At 36.2% G+C, this 23233-nt stretch overlaps 1 protein-coding gene and 2 non-coding genes across 4 annotated transcripts in view; all 3 read left to right on the top strand.

Moving 5' to 3' along the window:
• The window catches only part of Smp_tRNA_00618_Pseudo_TTG.1.1, a 428-nt gene extending 300 nt beyond the window's left edge, over positions 1-128 (top strand). Inside the window, exon 1 of the tRNA in view lies at positions 1-128. This exon is cut by the window's left edge and continues 300 nt beyond it. This is a non-coding gene — a tRNA.
• The window catches only part of Smp_058980.1 (putative oxysterol-binding protein 1), a gene marked incomplete at its 3' end in the record, with an annotated part of 41833 nt that overhangs the window by 8002 nt on the left and 10598 nt on the right, over positions 1-23233 (top strand). For both annotated transcript variants that reach the window (XM_018796938.1, XM_018796937.1), the window contains 3 exons: positions 6224-6410; positions 17281-17929; positions 21371-21605. In XM_018796938.1, the coding sequence (XP_018652028.1) occupies positions 6224-6410; positions 17281-17929; positions 21371-21605 (1071 nt within the window). The remainder of the gene's footprint in view (positions 1-6223; positions 6411-17280; positions 17930-21370; positions 21606-23233) is intronic.
• On the top strand, positions 19250-19677 carry Smp_tRNA_01034_Pseudo_CGG.1.1. The gene has a single exon. It is a non-coding gene (tRNA).

Raw genomic sequence — 23233 nt, 5'->3', positions numbered from 1 at the left:
TTGTGAATAAGGCTGTATCGAGGCAATATGCACAGTATGCTCATATGCCAATAAGAGACTGATCAATCGTAGTCCTAAACATCAGTGGGAAGATTCAAACAAACAATACCAACTTTGAAGCGATCAGTACTGGGTTCAAGTCCCAGAGTGAACATCAACTCTGAGATGCAGGTACATCCAGCTGACGAATCCCAAATTGGATGAAACGCACATCCTGGATTCCACTGCTAGTCACTATCTATCTTTACTCTAAGTTGCATCTAATTTCTTTGAATATCCACGGAAATTTAGTAAATAAGGTTTGACAGTCAAAATAAATTATAATTTTTCGAAACACCTATTCTAATATTATTTTCTTTTGTTTGTCCGTTCCGGCAACGGGTTCAAAAAGCTCGTTTGGCTTTTGCCAACTTACGTCACCTATGGCGAAGACGAGATATCCGTCTATCAATTAAGGGACGAGTATACTGCACAGCAGTTCGCTCTGTTCTACTTTATGACTGCGAAACATGGTCATTAAGAGTAGAAGATACTCGTAGGTTACTAGTATTTGACCACAGATGCCTTAGAAATATTGCTCGCATCTGCTGGGATAACCGGGTAAGTAATAGTGAGGTTAGACACAGTGCATCAGGGAATGATGGTAAATCAGTTGATGAAGTTGTGAATCTTCATCGACTGAGATGGTTGGGCCACGTGCTACGTATGCCTGAACACCAATTACCACGACTCGCAATGTTGACTAGTGTAGGGGATGGTTGGAAAAGAGTTAGGGGCGGCCACACCAAAACATGGCATCAGTGCTTGAAGTCACTAACTTCTAGTCTGAGCCATGTTGGTAGATGCAGACTACCTAGTTGGGGTCCGCGTGACTATCGTAACCAATGGTTGGAGACTCTGTGTGACATGGCTCAGAATCGATCACAATGGCGTAGGTGTATACACTCTTTATTTTCCCTTAAACTATGAGATTAAAATTGCTTCGTAACTTCTTTCCTTCCTATACTATATCCTTATATACAACCTTTCTTTATATACTACCACCACCACTAAATTAACTATTTCTATGAATCCGGTGTTCATCTTGTTGTGCTAACGAGGTATGGCAACTTGGACCGATGCATATATGTGCCTGGTCCTACGTTGTCGCTGACTGGCTGTCCGTTCTATATCACATGTGTATCATCGTGGTTGTTTTTATGGGGTACTTTAAACGTTTTCTTATATTACAGTATGTATATAAAAGCAGTGATTTTCGGCATGATCCTGTCTCTAGGCTTGTTATAGAAATAAAACTAGAGTTCGTGGTTTGCTGGGTCAAGGCCATTTAAACATACTGATGTATGTGAATAGTGTAATGATTGTCACAAACTATTGTTATACCACATATGTCTATGTAAAATTTTACAGTTGAACTAAGTAAAATATAATCTATTCAATCCAGAAATACTCTGATCAGTGCTTAGAATTTCGGTTTTTCACATAATGTAGGCATGGTATCGTCGAAGATTGACAGTTTATGTACAACTTGATAAATAAATATCTGTATATTATCTTATTTTTTAATGCTTTGTTAAGATATGAATTTCATTCTATGTAACCGCGAAATTAGTTACGTTTGCATATTGTTGATTAAATCATACAATAAGTTGGTATTAGAACTTACTTTCCCGTACGCAACGGCAATAAATGTTCATGCTACCTTGGCCAATTAAGTCTTATGATTTCACTGATCGAATTATCACTCTAACTTTGAACCCTACACCTACTTCGACTTTACTTAATAATGTCACGGCATGAGCAATGTTTTATCGACACTTACAATTAATTATTTGTAAACTACTCATGTGCTCTACCCTCGTAGGCAACGTTTCACAGCCGTAGAACAGTTTTGATGGACATATTAGCTTACATACAATTGTAAACGTTGAAAAACAATTCTCCTCTTTTGTCCCTGTTTGTCTTTCAAGAAAATCGTGTGTGGATAATCTTTATAGACCACTTTAGTTTTATTACTCTAACAATTCTTTCAATTCCATCCTATTTTTCATTATGTTTTATCTGCGCTTCATTTTGATTTATACTGAGGTTTTAAGTGTGAAAATAATATAGACAAGCTTTTATCGTTTTAGGGGGTTACTATAGTTTCACATTCTGAGCATATCGATTAACTTGAACTCGACTCCCTTGTCTATCATTTACTAGTATGGGAAAACAGTACTAGATAAACAATTGTTCAAAAGTGTATTATCAGCATGATTTTCTGATTTTGTGTTTTCGTTGCGTTAAAATTTTACTTCCTTCCGAGTGAAGACCTTTGTTTAGGTATCATTCTGATAAAATCTTGATCCACCTTACACTTAGCAATCGCATTGGAAATCAGTGTGTCAAATCGATAGTTTCTACTGTTTACGCTTTTATAGATTGTGTTTCATTTCCACAGTCTGTTCATGATACGTTTCTTATGAAAATAAAAATGACGAATTTTCTTTTTCTAAAGGAATAGTGAGTAGTTATTCATTATTTAGATCATTACCAAAAATATTCAATCCGCATATAGAATAACATGAGGTCTTTAATCAATTGCAACAAATTCCTTAGTTTTACTTCTATATGAGGTTTATCTCGATGATTATGAAACGTTATCAATTATCAAATTAAATAGCTCAAACTCGTTCACTAAAACTTAATTTTGATAATCTATCTTTTTCATCTAGCGGTGTTTCATTCCTAGTTCTTAAAGTATTTATCCTTCATATTTCTTCTTGTTCCTTCGTGCTTATCAAGCCAACATATGCATAGAGGATACCGTCATCTATTTCTTTCATTGCTTTGCAAAATGATGAGTTCGATTGATGTCTTCTGAAATGTTTGTGAGAAGACTTCATCGCATAGACTATTAGACGACTACCTATGTATATTTTCAACCGGTAATAAAGAGAAAGACAGTAATTATTTTGATTTATTATGTGAAGTGCATAATTAATATCATGTTTAGTCAGTATATATATGTATGTGCACTAGTTTTCTACAAACTATCGAGGCAGTCATTTTTTTCAGTTGTAGAGATGTTGTTTTTCTCGTATTTCCCACTTATTACCATCACATTTGTTCTCCACTTTTCAGGTAGTAAAATTACTAATTCACTTTACAATAACTGTATTAAGCATTTTCTTCAATCTTCCATGCTAGTATTGATAAAAATAAAGTAGTTTTTTTCATATATTAATTACTCGGAGCCAAAGTATCGTGTATTCTTGTAACTTCATGTTAATTTTTTTTAGGAATACTAAATTCTCAGAACTCACTTAGTCTTATTTCTACAACTTTATGTTGGAAATTTGAATTTCTTGTTTTCGCGTCAAAAGCTCCCATTTCCACCTTCATGTCGTATTTCCCACTTGTAACGTTTCCCTAGGACATTTTTGTGCTGCATATATACGCTTGAATTGTGCTTGTGGTTTTTGTTTGTGTTTCTGGTTGCTTATGGAGTACATTTCCCTCTTCTAAACCTGGACTTCTCTTTTCAGTTAGAGAGGCTGGGACTCATCGGAATAGTTAGCTTATTTGGTCATTAAGTCACTGAGTCTTCGTTCCGTCCGCCGACTAAATGAACACGTAATCTCTTCAAAAATACCATTCTTTTTGAAGCATTTCATTCTTATAGGGTAATTATTATTATAATTGTAAATTGTTATCGTTTTCAGCGATTTAGTTGGTTTTACATAGAACTTATTATGCAACATATTATGTCGTTAACACTATAGGAAGAGATTAGTATTAAAACTTTAAGCAACTTGTTTTAGAATATGACAACAGATTAATCTTATCTAGTGAGTTTCATTGTTTCAAAAATTTAATTACACCTGCTAAGTAAGTTAAAGTGCATTAAGTGAGGAACAGACATATTACTTGATTGTTTTCAGGTGAGTGGAGTGTGTTTGTATGCTGTTACATTGATGTGAATTGATAAATTTATTGATACGTACTACATTTTACTCAGATTACAAACAGTCTTATAGAAGTTAAAACAAAAACCAATAAATGTTCAGTCGTTATCACTTTGGTGACACAGTGGTTAACGTACTCCGTTTTCTACCTTTCGGTTAATTTCGTTTGATCACCTGTGTAGTATCACCAGCATAAAACTGAGTACATTCATCTATACTAAGTTATGTTAAATTTAGGTATTATAAGTTTTCAACCTTTGTATGTAATCAAGTCTAGACGACATCAAACACAATAGTTTTGGGAATTAATATCATTTCCGTAATTCAGGCAGATAGATTTTTCACTGTATTAGATCGTATTTAATCTAATCATCTTTGAGTGCAGCGATGGTTTAATTGGAATAAAAACCTCATTTTACAGTATGGGGTTGTAGAGATTGTTGAATTTCATTAAAATCTTTGACAGACCTGAATTAAACCGCTACTGGAAACCTGAAAGCACTGGACAGCCGTTTCGTCCTAGTACGGGACTCCCCAGCAATGCATATTCACGGTCTCGCACTCGGGAATCAAACCCTGAACCTTCAGTCTCGCTCGCAAACGCCTAACCTCTAGACCACTGATCCAGCATCCAACGGTAATAATACCTAACTTCAATCAATCCACGACATTGTCCAGTGGAGCAGAGGTTATGCGTTCGCACGCGAGACTGTAGGTTCAGGGTTCAACCTCCGTGTGCAGGATCGTGAATGCTCACTCCTGAGGAGTCCCGTACGATGAGAGAACGGCCGCACTGTGGTCCCAGATTCTCAGTGGTGATCTAATTTAGTCCGGTTCATGATTTCAATAAAAACCCTGATTCACTGCTATTTACAAACCATAGGTCTCTGAAATACTAATCTTGTCATAAACCTTGGTTGCTAACTCGGATTTTGATGAACAATTTAAATTGGAGGCTTTGTGAACAAAGCTACATCCAATTCTTATCCGTAGTTGGATTTCTTTGTTTGATGTAAATGATCAGTTTAATTTATGCTTCGTTAAATAACTGTTGTTATACAAACATGGACATAAACTACATGATAAGATTTCTAGTGTAAATCGGCAATTTTGTTTGTTGTGTGGTTCCAACTGCTTTTGTATATTCATTTCAAAGTTCGTGACCAACGATTATTACATAGACTATTCGTTCACAACATTCACTTGCTATTAATTGGTATTTTATTAGTGCAGGGAATATTGCAACATTCATTTGTTTTCAGTAAATTAAACGGGTTTGCGTTTAAAGTATGCTATAGGATTGTATGGTCTTATCCATGTTTGTGGCTAGCTGTATTGTAAGATTCCCCAGAATCATGGTCACTGACTCTCAAGTTGATTCGGACGTTATATTTGTTGATAACTGTATAACTGATCTAAGGGTAAACCTGCGACAAACCTAATAAAAAAAATTATCCAATTTTATGTCTTATTTTATTCGATACATCAGAAATTCTCTTAATGTAAGCAGTTTTCCACTACTTGGAAATAGTTTTCATAAGATGAAAAATGAACATTTTGCATATTATTTACTCAGTAAATTTCTTGTTGTGATATAATCAGACGTTATTATATTTCTTTTGATACATAAATTGGTATCTTTCTGTTGGGGAGATCCAAGGTATTCCTCGTACAAGTTCAGAGGGGTCCTGAAAACTCTGGCAATCTTTTTATCCAATCAGCGTTTAATAGAAGTTTCTCAGAAACATCTAGAAAGTGAATAGTCACGTGTTACATTTCTGATTGGATAATTATCTACCCTGATGCTGTATTTAGTATGGTCTCATAAACTTCCAAAAACCCTATACCATCTCAAATACTATAAATACCCTAAATTTTCTGTACATAAACTAACCTTGGAGTAAAGTGTTCTTTTCACGCTTCACTTCTTTTCTCTCGTGTTCAAGTTGTTGTATAGATTTAGTCTGAGGTTATTAAAAGAGCTTGAGTTAGAAGACTTATCACTTTTTTCCTGACATAAAACTATTAAAGATAAAGATAATGAAGTTAAGATTTCCATTTGGTTTGTTGTCTGCATTTTTCGCTGAGCTCATAATCTTATTAGTACTGTCAGTTAACGTCTCACGAAAGACGTATGTATTAAACAAAGTATAGAGCTGGAGTTTGGTGGTTTCACTTTCAGCCACTAATACCAAAGTACCTAATAAGTGAGTTTGTTTTTTTCTTGATTTAAGTGAGGTATATTTTTTCTATTTTCTTTTTCGTTCATACAGTCTTGTTCTGAATTTACGCATTTTACTCGTGGACAGTTTGTACGATGGCAGCGTATATTCAATCATCAAAATGAACGTTGTGCTTTACTTGAACAAATGATTGAACAATTAGCTAAACAGTTACGTCAGTTAGAATGTTTAACAAGACAAAATAATCCACAATCAACCGTAACACTTGGATCAGGTGGTTAGTTTACATTAATTGTATTATTAGATATTTATTAGAAATGACATTTATTTCATGTTATTTGATTTATTGTCAGTGCTGTTTTAATTTCAAGTTAACCTGACTGTTGTAAAGTCTTTGCCGAAATATAACTTAAAACATTTACTTAATTAATCGGCTAGTTATCTCTCGTGGAGCACAGGCTTCAGCCAACTATATCCTGGGTTGTCCTTTCCAGTTGCTGTTATACGTATAAATTGTATCGAGTTTAGGCGTATAGCTTTTTCTCCAGCTTTAATGTAATCATAAATATGTGTGTTTAAAAGGAGCTCCCATCCATCTTATTTTACTTGTTTTGATGGATTCCCTTTTCTGCACTTAATATTTTGTACTACTTCTTCTACTAATATGGGATTTGTCTTGATAATTGGTATCTCGCTGTGCTAATGCTTTTTGGTAAGTTAAGCAGATGCATGTGTCAGGTTCTATGCTGCATATAATATCACATGATTTTCTCTTTTTCTCTGTGTTGGTAATATAAGCGATAAAGTGGTGTGTACGTCTGCATGTTAAGAAATACTTTTTATGTAACTCGTTTTTTATAACTTTTCTAGGAGACTGTATGTAATCCGATTTATTACATCATCTTAACATTTATAATGTAGAAAATATTTCAGTAGTCTGGGTTTTCTAAAATATATTATTTCTCGTCACATATTCCGGTCTTCTGGTTTATCTGAAGGTATGTTCTATGCTGCTCACTGATAGATTTTTATATGCGGCATATATGTGCCTGACCCTACGTTGCAGCTGACTGACAGACTTTCTTTCGATCAAAATGACACTTCATTCAACTAAATTATTCTCTTTCAATATACTGCTAGGTGCATTGGCTAGTGATTGTGCATTTATTGTTGCTGTCAGACTCAGAAACAAGAAATCTGTATCATCCTCGTAAAGGTTTTGTCTTTACTTGATCTCATCGATTTCTAAACCTATATTGATATGCATATAGAATTCAATATCAAATTCCTTGAATACTATTTTTCCTTATCACATTTGATTTTGTCCAATCTTATTGTCACTAATTATAAGTAATGAATTAAATAGTCCGTGTCAATCATTGTGAAAAATGGTTAGTTTTATGTGTTTGGGTGTGTAATTTGCAAGGGAGTTATCAAGATGTATATGTTTATTTTAAGTGTTTTTCAAGCAAGTACTTTTTTTGAAATTCCACTGTTTTACTTCATTAACTAATGACTAAGATATGAAATACTTTGTAGTTTTAACATTTATTATTTAAAATTGCTTCTAGTCCAAAGATGTTTTTTTCTGTAGGGATTTCCTCTTGAATTCTTTTCGTACATGTGTCTTTCAGTATTGTGTAAAAAGTGTGTATATTGCACGTGTACCGCTGGAATTAGTCAATTTAACCCAATATTGAGTGATGCTAAGGTATATAATACTGATAACGTCTATCGGGAAACGCTCGAGTAGTTCAGCTGCAATAATAGATCGATTATGGTCACCATTTGATAGAGCACCATAGGCAGTTTCCTAATCACCGTCAGGGTATGAATATGAAAAAAAATAGTTATTCAAGCACAGGAGATCTCTTCATGATTTATATTATAAAGTTTTACGAACTAATATTCGTACAAGACATCAGTCAATTTTAAACAGAAATTAACCATAGCGAATCTAGATCAAACATTTAAAATTGTTTAATGTAGTTGAGTACAACATTCTTTTTTGCGCGTAACAGCTCACAAATGCTCGGAGTCTTCTTGGTCAAACAAGGTCACAGAAACTACACGCTTTTATGGCCTTACCGTTTTTCAGTTCCGAAATTTTTGTTTCCTGAATTTCCTATATGAGGGCTTGTGTCTGTCCTCCTCGATATGATATAAGCCATAGGTTGAAAAACTTAGGGACCATCAATCAGTGCCACAGTTTCATTTATTATTTATGTTTTACATCTTGACCAGTTTATTATTCATCATTTTCCCTTATTAACTCGTACTCCGTGTTATTTATTTTTATTGACTTTATTTTGTGCTATTCTTAAATCTAATGACATACAGGTAATGTTCCACATTAGCATGTTTATTTACCTGTAAGTTCTGATTCAGTATTAATGTTTGCTAGTAACAAATCCATATTTGGGGTAAGCGCGATTAGTGAAACCAATGGTTAGAGATGATTGTTGACATGGTTCACAATCAGTTGATATGGTATAGGTACGTTTACTCTTTGTCTTTCCTTGTATTTTCTGTTTTAAAATTATTTTTTTCTTATCCCACAATTTCATTCGTTCTTCTTTAGTGTTATTGCCCATACCGAGTCTTTTTTTATTACCATTGATACTGTTACCACTCTGGTTATTTTGTCAATCCTTATAATTATTTCATCTTGTACTGATGTAATGAATATTTTCTTATTCACTGCCAATCTTTGTTTAATAATTGAGATCATGAGTCAATTGAAGCTAAACCACCATGAAAAACCAGGAAACACTGGACGGCCGTTTCGTCCTATTGTGGGACTCCTCAGCAGTGCGAATCCCGCGAGGTAGAATCATGGATGTCTTTCAATTGACCCATGATCTCAACTATTAGATTACTATAATATGCGCAAAAAAACCATTTCTGATATTAATCTTTATTATGTTAATTCATTCATATATGTTATAGTTTGTAGGTCGTGTAAAGATTCATGATTTATGTAAAAGAAAATTTACTGAGTTAGATAGTTATATTACACAAAGTTATCCAGCGTATCTACTGATCGTCTAATAATTCTTTGGATAAATTTGTCTAAAGGTTTCTACTCTTATTCTTAATTTTTTTGTAAATTTAAGCTACTTATATTGTAGGTCGATAAAACTGGCTTCGTAACATAGTTTTCTAATTTGACCTAAAACCTGATTTAAAGAAACCATTTCTTTTTTGTTTCGTATGTTTTAACTAATGAACTTCTGAATTATTTCGTTGATTTTTTTAGACTAATTTATATTATTCTTTCAAATTATTATCTGTATAATGTTACTAGATATTCATGTCTTTATCTAACATCAGACTGAATAGTTATTCAAAAGAAGTCGAATTCTGGGTTCTCTCAGTCAGTCAGTCACAACGTAGGACCTCGTACGTACGTACATCAGTTCGAGCTGCCATACCACAGCACAGGGATGCGATTGTCGATTCGAATCCTATGGTGACAGAAGTAGTAAAAGTATAAGCAGTAATGTGAAAGATTAGGGTTTGAAGATGTTATCCAAGCAGTATAATCCAGTGAAATAAATTTAGAAGGAGAAAAAAGAAAGATACATGAAAAATTTAGATTAGAATTTGGCAGAGCACAAAGAGTGGATGCGCCTGCGCCATTGTAAACTATTTTGAGTCATGTCATTCAAGGTCTCTAACCATCAGTTGTTATCATCTCGCAGATCCCAACCAGGTAGTCTACACCTACCAACATGGCTCAGTCCACTTGTCAGTGACTTCATAGATTTGTGCACGTTTTGGTCTGGCCGCCCCTAGCTTCCTTCCACCCTACTCCTACACCATAAAACATTGCACGTCGGGGCAGTCGGTATTCAGGCATAAGTAACACATATCCCAGCCACCTCAACTGATGAAGTTTCACTACTTCATCAGTCGACTTGCCATCCTTACCTAGTACCCGTTTACGAACGACTGCATTACTTACCCAGTGGTTCCAGGATATACGAGCAATGCTTCGAAGACACCTATGATCGAATAATAGTAGCCTACGAATATCCTCTACCCTTACCGGTCATGTTTCACTGCCATAAAGTAGGACGGAACGAACTGCTGCACAGTAAACCCATCCTTTGGTTGCTAGACGGATATCTCTCCTACGTCATAAATGACGCAAGTTAGCAAAAGCTAGACGAGCCTTCTGTATCCGTGCTGAGATTTCGTCACACACCAGACCACAAGGGCTGATGAGACTCCAAAGATAAGTGAGGCGGTCAACACGCTCAACTACTTCACTCTATAATCAGTTCAGGTGCCGATGAAACCCAATCCTGAAGTAACATTTCGCACTTCGAGGGTGAGAATCGCATCCCGAACATGCCTGCATAGTTGCTTATAGTGGTCAGAAGACTCTGCATTTTGTCAGCGTATTCTAAGTCAACAAGTGAGTCTCCCGGTAGAAGTTCAACCCCTCTAAATTTGGATGAGGAAAGTGTTATCTCTGAAAGCATGTCAACTACAAAGCTAAGCAATAATTATGAGAGTGGACAGCCCTGACGAACACCACTTGAGGTAATCAATTCTTATGACAGTTCGCCATAGGCTCTAACTCGACCAGTTGTGTTCGAGTAGAGAGCCTTTATAAGGTTAATGTACTTCTTTGGTACTCCTTTCAGTGATAAACACTGCCATAGAACCTCACGATCAACGGAGTCAAATGCCGCCTTAAGGTCGAGGAATACTACTATCGTGGGACGTCTGAATGTGTGTCTATGTTCTAGGACCTGACGTAGAGTGAATATCTGGTCTATACAACCACGTCCAGGTCGAAAATAAGCCTGGTTTTTTCTAGTCTGCTCTTCACGAGCTTTGGTTAGGCGTCCAAGTACTATTGAAGCTAATATTTTGGACACTATATTAGTCAAACTGATCCCTCTGTGATTGTCACAAGAGGACTTTTGTCCTTTCTTACAGACTGGCACAATCAGTGATTGGGACCAGTCAGATTGAATTACGTCCAGTTCCCAGATTCTACCTAAGACCTCAGTCAGTCTCGCTGCTAGTACTGGACCATCATCCTTAAAAATCTCAGGAGTAAACCTGTCAGGTCCTGCTGCTCTCCCTTGCTTCAGATTTCCTATAGCTTTTTCAACCTCGTAGAGAGTTGGAGGACATACATCAATTTGCCATTCAGGACGACTGGGGATCGTGGGTAACTGAAGTGTGGCTGAAGGCCAGTTGAACTGATCCCTAAAGTGTTCTGCCCATCGATCCAATCTCCTGGATTGAGAATGAATAATATGCCCATCTTTATCTGAGATGGTTTCACTGATATTCGGGTTCCTAATACCGGTTTCTTTAACAAGTCTGAACAGTCGTCTACTGTCGCCTATTGCTACTGCCTTTTCCGTCTCTCTTGCTTTCGCTACCTACCACTGTTCGCGATCATTGAGTAGGCTTCTTTTTAGCTTAGGCTTAAGTTAACTACGCTCTCCATTATGTTCAGAGCCAGGTGGGATGAGTTTTCGAGCATCTATCAGTGCGGTAGATGCTGCCGAGATCCATTGTTTCTCCCTGACCTTATGGTTTACCTTATTAGCGGATATCACTGTTGTTTCCACAGCTTTACGGATGTCATTCCACGCTGCTTCGGGGTGGGCACAACTTACATGTCTGTCTAACTGTTTTTTCAGTTGTTCCTGAAATATATTCTTAGCTTGCTTATCATTAAGTAGAACCCTTAGAGGCTTCCCTGCAGTGTCTTTCCTACGTCCAGTAAGACGCAGACAGATACGTGCTCGCACTAGAGCATGATCTGAGTCTAAACATGTGCTCCAGAATGAGCGACAGTCTTCCATCGAGCCCCTCCGTCGGAGGCTGATAGCGATGTGATCTAATTGGGTCCAACGTTGAGACGAATTCGGGGGTCGCCATGTCAAAAGATGTTTTTCCTTATGCTTAAAGTTAGTATTTGCAAGAAATAGGCGGTTATCTGAGCACAGCTGCAACAGACGGTCGCCATTATCTGTTCTTTTAGCCACGACACCATAAGATCCACCCAGGTGTCTTTCTTTTTCACTTAGTTTACCTACTTGAGCATTGAAGTCACCAGCCACTATTACTACATCAGAGCGCCTAGCTTTTCAGAGGTCGGAAATGTTGTGACTTTATAAAAGGCCGTTGTGGTCTTATGTCCGGCTTTTATCACGTGAGTTATCCACCAATCGGAATACGACTTGTCTAATTTTAACACTGTGCCAAATCAATGACGTTCAACTGGTATGAGCAGTCTGGCGTCTTTATTGGTCCCTTGTCCGCCTAGCCTTTCCAATCGAGTTCAGAACACCGATTGCGGCTTCCGCTATGCGAATAATTTATTTCAAGCATACTCGGTTTATATACCAGACAGACAAACCGCATCATACCATAAAATAGAAAATAATATTTGTACAAAATCAAGCCAAATGTGGCTGTGAACGTGGGATACAATAATCAATAAACTGAATATAATTTAGGGACGGTAAATCGTATAATAATAATCCATAGGTGAGAATGAAGCTTATAATAAGATGAATATAGATATACATAATCTAATTACTCAATAGTTAAACAATAAGAATACATATAGAATAATAGTCCATTAATAGGTCCTGGGAGTTACTCGTACTTATGTCTTCAACAGGATATAACAGGAAAGCTGTCTGTAAAATTTATCTTTTACATCATCAGAGCTGCAGTCAGTGGGAAAGTAGGCAGAGACGACGAAGAGGCAACGACAAGTAGCCCTATCTTTCCGACTCCTTACTGTTCCGTTTAGTCAGACAGCGCACAAACGACTGTCTACTAGGATCCAGTCTAAAAGAGCTAGTTCTGTCCTGGGACTCAATGCTAGACCTACGCCAGCGAGGCCTCGGGAAGCAGCATCAGGGCTTCCAGATACACGAAGCGTGTATCGAAATGGTTCCCTATTATGACATGAGGTCAAATGAGTGACGCTACTCGGATCCCGTATGCGCGTTTCGGAGACGCAGCACACATCGATGGTCCGAGATTCTAAAGTCCTAGCTAAGGAAGCCTGTTGTCCTATATGGCACAGTGTTCGGATGCTAAAGGCTCGTACATGTAGTTTAGAGTGTGGTTTCAGGAGACCAGGAATAACGTTCCGCTTACTCGGATCGTTTGCCCTAGTGGTGCGAGGTGATGAAGGGACGTGAGAAGGGTTAGTCGTGGAGATAAGAGAGTCATTTGGAGGTGTAAGAGGGATTTGAATGTGACCAACTTGGTCTCGTGTGTTGTTACGGGTATGAGGGCTAATATCAGTTCCCAGCTGCCCACACCATGTAAGGGTATTTCTTGAGGGTCCTCAAAAGGACGTTGGAATAATGTTGTTCTTAACGACTTAGGAGCGTAGCCGCAGAGCCCAAGGGATAACTGCTTAAGGCCGGTCGCGCACATCATTTTTTGGGAAGTTTTTGATGTGTTAGCTCCGTTCTTCAAAGGACCTTACCGCCGGAGACGGAAATCCGTGAGGTAAGGTGAGACGTGACATTTTCAGGATCGACCTTTTCTAACCCCTTCCTTGTGAGAAGGCAGCATCGCTGCAAATGCTAATTGTCTGAGGGGAGCAAATTACTGCTGTCACACTTCTCTACAGTCAGCAGTACGACTTCGCCCTTAGACCTTGAGTTGGCGCTTTTAGTCTTACCGTTGTCCAATCGACCTGCCTGGCATAGTAGAACCTACAGGAACATATGTTCCAGCCAATATAGCTCGGTTGGGTCATCACGATAGGCAAGCCCGACCACCACGTCAAGGTAGCAGCTACGGTCGGGTTCTGGGTTCTGAGGTATCCATATGATACCAGTATTAAGTGATTACATTGTGATTGTCTTTTCATGTTTAAAAACATATCATATTAGTCAAACCACGTCAATTTTCCGAACTTCATTTAATATCTCATTTCATCAAATAATATTGTGTTATACTTTCAAAAATTGTAATTTTGTAAAAAATTTTAAAAATTACTGTATGATATGACATTTCTTCTACATATTGGCGTCGTACGTCATATGTTATTTATTTATTTAAATACATAAACACTGGTAAAAGGAGGCACTAAATATATATGCGCCACACAAACCATTCTATTTATGTGAGGGCCGTGATACTGTCCGTGTGCCTAAGTCGAGGCAGTTGGTTTTCCTAAGGAGCCACTCCCCGAGATTTTGACCTGGAGGTCTAATCTACAAGGCAGTGGAGCAACGTTAAAAGATGCAGTCCCAGGGTAGTCAGTGAACAACAATAAGTTCGTACGCCGTGTGTCCCCTCAGGATCCTGAAGCCCATATGCACCATTGGTCTGGAATCAGGGTTTTCTGACTGCCCCAGGTGAGATTGTATTACATTCCGTTCTCAGATTTGAGCAAAGATTTCGGTTAATCTTACTCCTGAAACCGGTAATAATGAGTTTATATTATAACTTATTTCCGCTTGTAGCTCTTCTAGAGTTACTGCCGGTTCCAAGCCCGGGTAAAGGAGGAGGGTTCGGCATGAAGTTAGCGACCCCATCCCGTAGAAAACTAACTCGCTAAAAAACGCTAACCAGAAAAAAGAATTCAAACCATTTAAACTCTGTCCTGGGAGTTGAAGGAAGAATTATGACGCCTCAGGTCGAAAGCAGAGATTCTTCGGAAGTCACGAGGCCGATGCCCCCTCTAACAACCAGAGCAAAAATTTTTATAGGTACATGGAACGTCCGGACAATGTGGGAGACCGGGAAAACCAGTCAATTAGCAACGGAAATGAGGAGGTACAAATTGACAGTACTTGAAATCAGCGAAACCCATTAGACCCAAGCTGGGCAGCAAAGACTAGATACGGGAGAGATGCTGCTGTACTCTGGTCACGAAGAGGAAAATGCTCCACACGCTTAGGAAGTTGTTCTGGTGCTGTCCAGAAAAGCACGAAATGTAGTTGTAGGATGTGAATCTCATGGATCCAGGATAATGAAAGCATCATTCAAAACAAAAAGTAAGGGATCACAATGAATGTTATGCACCCATCAATGATAGCAACGACGACAATGAAGATCAATTTTACGACAGGCGGCAATCAGCCATAGTGAAGTGATGAGGACAACACCTGACCATTCTGATAGGTGATCTAAATGCCAAAGTCGGAATGGACAACACCCAGTTTGAGAGAAATGAAATTGAAATACCAACCCATACATGAAGCTATATGGATCTCGCCGGACCGCACTTCAGAGAACCAGATAGATCATAGTTGTACCAACAAAAAATTCTGAAGGACAATGGAAGATGTGAGAACCAGGAGAGGAGCTGACATAGCTTCAGATCACCACTAGCTGGTGGCTGCTTGGATGACAGTAAAGCTAAAGAAACAATAGACAACTGGGGAAACAGCATTACAAAGTTTCAATACAGCCTTCCTTCGAGATACTGACAAACTCAACGAATTCAAGATACCTCTCAACAACAGGTTCCAAGCTCTACAGGATCAACTGAAAGAACAAGAAACTACTTTGGAGGACAAGTGGAAACGAATCAAAGAAGCCTCAACATACACAAATGAAAAAGCAAGATGCTCAAATAACACACGAAGAACGTCAAGCCAACCACATTTGGTGGCGAAACTCTGAAAGATGGAGAAATATTCACGTACCTGTGAGGCATCATTGATGAACATGGAGGATCTGATACAGACGTAAAGGCGAGAACTGGCAAAACAGGTGCCGCATTTATAACTCTTGATATCTGACCCTAAACTCTTTGCATTGTCTCTGATTTCAGTTGTTGTCGAAGCTAATGACCCTAACTCACAACACTAACCCAATTCCCAATATACAAAACAACCTTTTTCTTCTACCGTAATAATTCGATACGTCAGGATTGATTATACTCATCAGAACTATTATAGTACTGTTTCATTGTTTCGTAACTAGGTAGCGTTTTCTGGTTACCTGGAAACCTTTTAACTTTGTAAGTCAGTCACTACAATATATATATATTGAGTATGACCCACTGAAACGTCAAATTTACATAGCCAGAACGATTTTCAGGTAGGTGTACTAGTATAGCATTTTAATATATAAGTATAATTAGTCACGCAAAGGCATTAAAAATTTAGAGACATACCGTCGATCCTAATCACGAGGTCAGGTCACTGTAGCAAAATCACACGTCAACAGTACGTATAACATGGATGGTTAGCTGTATATTGAATATCTGCTTCAACTCATAATATTATCTCTAGTTAGTTTTTCTTCTTGGTTATGAGTCGACTGTTTAAGTCTACTCAATCTCAACTAAAAGTGTGTTAGACCTTAAGTAAACCTATTTACGTATTCTTACGTGATCTGCATCACATTTGGTTGTTTCTTTGTTAATTATATTTGGATTGACCTTTTTCTTTATACTTGGTTAGATCATTTGATGTTTCTGCTTGTTCGAAATATCCGATAAGGAGTGCATTAAAATACGAAATTAACCAACCCAAATATCTTTTATAGTCAGTTTCGGCCATCAGTCTTCGCTTATCGATAGTTTATCTATATTTACTATGTACATAGATTATTATTCTGTATTCTTCGACTTTACCCTATATGAATGTTTAAATTCCAATCAGAACTGTTCTTTTTTAGAAAGTCAACTATCATTCCTGGTTTCTTCCTTAGTTTAATAGATATACTTCGTAACATAGTGGTGTGTAGTAACAAATATATCTGAAAATTCAAGTTAAAAGTTTTCTCATAATTGTGGATACACAGTCTTGTGCGAATGAATCTGTAAAACATAAATTCCGTTTCCAATATTATTAACAGATTCAATGAAATCGAAGCACCGATATTCTTAAATTTATAACGAATCTGTATCATTCATTGAGTGTTTGTCAGTTAGATATTTCAATTCTCCAGTTTGTGCGATTCAGTAAAGTTTTGTTGTATGTTTTTCATCAGAAACCTGAAAATATATACATTTACAGACGGCAGTTTTTTGGTGTAGATTTCATTTATTTCCGTCTTCTTTCATAAGATAGTCGATGATATATTTGGTGTATATGTATTTCAAAGCAATAAATTTTTGGTCTACTCTTTTATCATCTTGTTTCTTACAGTCCAACTCCTCTTTTTCTGTTCTTTAAAATTAGGCGGAACTGTCAGTTCATCTCTTAACATCAAGTCTGTTAGCCGACCTCTTGGCCAAGCAGTCCGTGTACAGCACTTACCACATACTGAGGCGCATCCTCAGGAAGAAAACGTCACCTCTTCATTGGATATTGCTCATGATACTACAACATCTGATGTTAGTAAAGAATATTCAAATATTTGTGCTGACAAGTCTTTGAAAGCCTCAGAAAAGCATATCATCTCATTAGAATCGTCCGCTCATCATTTTCCTCACTCTAGGGAATTTATACAACAACATTCCTCTCAGCATAATGAAGACACTTCTGATGACGACTTTTATGATGCAGAGGAGGCTAATTCTGAATTTTCAATAACTCTGCCTGATCTTTCGCCGAATGAATCGAAAAATAATGGGAACAAAATCTCTAGAAAAACTTGCGGAAATTTGGCTGGTAACAAATCGAATGATAATCAAACGGGCTTAAGCAATTCTCAAGATGAAGACTCTGTAATACCTGCTGGTTCTGATATTGCTGACGAATATGAATCTGATGTGGGTTTCACTGACGATGAAGCAGATGAATATGCTGATCAGAATTCACAATCGAATCAATTTGGAAAGCTACGTGAAGCACGTGTTATACAACCTCGTAGTAGGCAGTGTGGCAGGTAACATGAAAATCTATTCTTTCATTGATTATATGACAGTTGTTTTAGATTAGAGAGTGTCCGAAAACTAAGCATGTCCATTGTATAGCCTTCATAGGATCTTATTAATTCTTCGTTATTTTGACAGAATATTTTCTTCTCTGTAGATTTATTCATGTATTTAGTGAGGTGTTACAAATTTGTCTTATTGCAACCCAGCTATTCCTCTTGCTTAGTGTTCTTGGACACCAATTCACTTGACAAGTCCCCAAATAAGAACACGGTTGAACAGGAAAGAAATTATATTTCAAATAACAAGTGCAGATGAAAGTAAGATCCACAATAAGACAAACGTTAGCATATTTATAGTTTTTACATGAGAAGATTCTAGAGTGTTCTCCAAGTATCGACTAGCGTTGATTGAATAAGAAATAGCCAATCAGCGTGCACCAATACAATTGTTCACGGAACATGCTTTAATCCAGTGTATGTCCCGCTAACATGAGCTCAAGTCTATTTTTTAAATTCCTGATAAGTTATAATAGTGTGGTTTATACTCTAGTTTTATACATGCCCTGGAGATAAACGTGAAATATTATAGATATATTTTCTGATCGAGAAATATAAATAAATTATGTTCTCTTCTACGAAAGGATTTAATGAATTAGTATAGCCAATTACTTCTAAATATTATCTTTTAGTCTTTCCTGCTAAATCCTATTTAAAGTTCATGTTTGTGCTATATTGCTTTCATGCCTTAAACTATTCAGCAGTAAATGAATTCGTCACTGTTCTTAATTTATTTTGCTTTAAAACAATTTGTGAAGACAGAAACCCTGAAAAACCAATTTTGTCATGATCAAATGAGAGAAGACAGATTAAATTTCTTTGGAAACCGCTGTAATCTTTAAATTTATTCTACTGTGATATTGTGTTTATCTGCTAAAATTTTAGTAGTAGGAATAGTATGTATAATAATACTTATTAGATCTTTTTTTTATGGGCTATGAATTTAAAATATTAAAGATTCCCATTGTGAAAATTAGAACAACACATGTAAGCGAAAAATTGTTTTCAATCAGATCGTCATCAGGCTTTACTCTAATATGCATGAATATTTATACGAAAATGTTGAACCGATCAAGGCAATTTGAGTTAATAATCACAATGAAATAGATTACGTCACCGCCCATATTAGGTAAAAGTACAAGTTGATAGTAGGAAGACAGGTGTACTGTTAGTAGTAAGAATAATATACGATAACAAAAGACTCATCAATAGTTCAACATTGGAAATATTAGGTCAAACGTGAATAAATAGAATTAAAATAATCATCACAAAACATTAAAGCCATTACGTAATAAGAAGTGTGTAAATAATTAGAAAGTGAAGAATACAAGCGGAAAGAGGCGGAAAATCACAGACAAATAATTTTTGTGAAAATAATGCTAATGATAACGAAAATAAAATAATAATGAATGTCGTTTGTTAAGTTATATCCGGCCATGGAAGAGATACGGGGGTCACGAATTTTTTCTGTATTCATAAATTGGGGTGAAATGTACGAATTCCTATGACTTCAGCTATATGTAGGAGACGGGATCGAACTCTGTTGGGAAATAATGGAGGTATACCATAGATCACTCGAAATGATTCCGATTTATCTACATTATGACCGCCATCAATTAGATGTGCCAAGATAAATTTGCGTATTGTTTTTATCTGGACCTTCATAAAGCATGGTGGTATATGTTCACTCATTCGTTGCTTAAGTTGCCTGGTAGTACGCTCGATATAACTATTTCCGCTGGAGCAGCTAATTTTGTAAATACATATTGAGTAGGCTAACTTAGGTAACTTATCCTTCGTTTGAGTAGACATCGCTGGTCGACTCGAGAAATTCGACTCAAGATTGGCTGCGTAGAATGTCCTACTAATTAGTTTCGTTAATCTATCTTTCGGAGTATCACTAGCCACGTCCCCGTTGAATTGTAGTTTCATGTATAAAGGTTTCTTTCAAATAGTTGAAATCTCAGACTTCTTGTATCATACATGTACTTCTTAATGAACGCACTATGGTAACCGATCTCTGTCAGTGAGTTATTGATAAATTCCAGCTCCTGAATTAAAGTATCTATTGAACAGATCACTTTCGCTCTGTTAGTGAGATATCCAACCAAATTTCCCTTAACGGATAGGTGTAAATCTATAGAAGTGAGTATATTGGCAGGCAGAGGGACGTTTTCTATACATACTTCTACTTAGCAATTCATCACCTCGCCTGCTTAGTGTGACATCAAGGAAATTCATTTTTTTGTCACACTCGCCTTCACCAACGAAACTAACCGCTGGGTGTACACTGTTGAGCTGTTCTAGGAGTTTATCCTTACTGGAGTTCTGGTCTGCGATAATGAATGTGTCGTCGATGTAGCGGCAGTACAGATCAAGTTTCTTAATAACCTCATTAAGTGGTCCATTTTCTAGCTTTGCTAAGAAGAGATAAGCTAGAATCGGACCTAGAGGTGAGCCCATGGCTATCCCGTCTATTTGTCTAATAATAAAAATTGGTGAAGACAAAATGGACGTTCAGCGTACATCTAGTGGCCACCGTTAAAAATTGTTGTAGATATAAAATATTCTTTTACAGTTATTTCTACACTTACTACTGCTATGTGTTGATCATATGAATATCATTCGTTAATATAATTAACCATTAGTTGTTTCAATTAATCGAATAAATTTTATAGGTAATTCTGTTCACTATTTTGTCACAATTTGAGGTCGATTTTCTTTTTTCACATATCAAAATAGTCTTTTTTTAATCTATTTCAAATAGAATCATACTCTCATTTCCGGTCTTCTGCATTAAATATATTTGCTTACACATAGGTTTGTTTGTTTATTTTTAAATATTATAAAAATAATAATGATATTCAAATGCTGTCAACCGGTGGTTTGTCCGCAGACATAGAAGTAAAATGTATCCACAGATTACTTCGCCTTTCGAGGATTTGTTTAGTTATGGTTTAATAAATGTTAAAGAACTTGATACATTCTTGTGTAATTGTAAATCATTTGATTTCATTTTTTATTGATTGTTTGTCTGCAGTACCTTATTTCTCAGTATGCTTTTCATTTTACTTGTAAATATAGCAGAGTAGATCATTATTATTGTTACTATTATCACTAGTTAACACAAACAACGCACAGTTTCGTTAGTGCATAATATTTCTCACCAAATGATCTTTGCAACAGATCATATGATTACATTTTTTAAAGAAAAAATCAACCTACATGTTCAATAGGCTAGTGAATATGTATGTGTGTTATGAAAAAGTTTGGATCAAATTTATTACATTTCTTTTCTTAACTTCATAATATCTCCATACATGTGTTAGTGTTGTTCACTTCTTTTCACTGTAATATTTCTTGGATTCTTTATTTATATATTTACATAAATAGTCGGCCTGGTACTTTAGTTCCATCTGGTGACGGTCAAATGACACAAGACATACCTACAACTGAGGAATCTAACAGTCGTGATCATTCCCAAGCTGATTCAGAACCGGATGTGATTAAAAAACGTCTACCTATTGTCAGAAGACTTTCTATACCTCCGAAACCTAATATAAGTCTGAATTTATGGAGCATCATGAAAAATTGCATTGGAAAAGAGTTGACAAAAATCCCTATGCCCGTAAGTGTATATTTTTTATCAGTTTATATTACTTTTTATATTGTCCTGTGTCACTAACTTGCTGTGTGGCATAATTCATTTGATCATATGATTGGGATCTAAGTGAACAGACTGAATAATCAAATATATACTGTGTGAACAACCTAGGTTTATTGGACACGGATTGAATCGGCCGGAAAGTTTTGCTATGTACAAGATTACCTACTTTTGTTCATTTTGTACTTACAAATATCAATCGATTAGTTAGTTCAAAATCACCTGGATTATGGTTAGCTGAAAAAAATAAAGTAACATCTTTCCAGCCTATGCGAATCAACTAGATTCAGGACACATGTTGTAAAAACTCATAATCTCTTTTTCTGGTAAGAATGATGATCATTTATATATTTGTTTCCCTATTTCATAGTCGAAATATTTTTTCGTATCATTTCATGTTGTGATAATCAGATAACATTTGAATTTGTGAATCTGTCTGAAGTGTAGCATTCTGTAAATACCTCCTAAAATTTTACTAGGGTAGTAATGGGACAGTCGACAGTTACTTACCATTAATGGGGACTTTTGCACTAGGTACATCGAATACGCTCTACCGACTCTTCATTTCAATTCAGTCCATGTTTGTGTAATCTGTCTTTAACAACTGTTAATAAATCAGTCTTCTAACTCTGATGGTTAATTAGTGTCCCTTTATAGGTCATTAATACTACGTCTAATCTTTGTATTTATGATTTGTTTTGGTCCGAATTTACCAGTTTTTTTTACAAAAGGCTGTATACTAAGTATGTTTGTGTTCTAGTTGTTATGTTTAATTTATTTCGTTAGCCCTAATTCATGTGGGTACCTGCCGTTACTGAGAATAAATTGCCTTGAACTGTCATTATACCAATTTTATTTACATAATTATTAATATGTGTTCTATTTCTGTTAAATCTTGGGAAATACAAGAACACAAAAAATATGGAACTAATGAATCGCTAACACATGAACGAAAATAACCGATCATACCTACAAAGTGGATTAGAGATCAACCTTTGAAAGTGATATCGTTTTGATAAACACGGATTTTTCAAATAACTATGATATAGGTAGATTAGAAGTTACTTTTCATCTGAAATAGACTATTAGTAAAGTGGCAATAATTAAGAGAGGGACCTGTGATTTACAAGAACACTAAGATAACAGTTCAAAATTTATGACCCATAGAAATAATCTTATACAGTACCGCCATCAAGTCTCTATCCATTAAAGCACTTTTGAATTCGTCTTATAGTAAGTTTTAATTTGTTTACTTGACTTCTGAGTCTTACCTCCTTCGAATTTATTCAATAGATGTCCTTCTCTTTTTAAAGTCTAAATAATAAATGCAGCTGTTATGACTGTACCTTCCTTATTTAGTAGATTTCTCATTAGCATCTAGATATTAGTTGCACTTAGGGTTCAATTACATTTTCTCAAGGTCTTTCGGAGATGTTGAATTCATTAGTGTGATGTCGTTTATTCATTATTCTATTCCTGTCTACTCTGTTATTTGACTGGAAATCAAACAGTTCAAATGCATGTCAAAGGGAGAAATGTCTTCACGGAATAGTCTTTATTTATCATCAAATATATATCTTAAGATAGTGGCT

This window comes from Schistosoma mansoni, chromosome 4 (assembly GCF_000237925.1).
Source record: "Schistosoma mansoni strain Puerto Rico chromosome 4, complete genome".
In the NCBI taxonomy this organism is placed as follows: Eukaryota; Metazoa; Platyhelminthes; class Trematoda; order Strigeidida; family Schistosomatidae; genus Schistosoma; species Schistosoma mansoni.
This window is presented reverse-complemented; position numbering and strand designations above follow the sequence as displayed.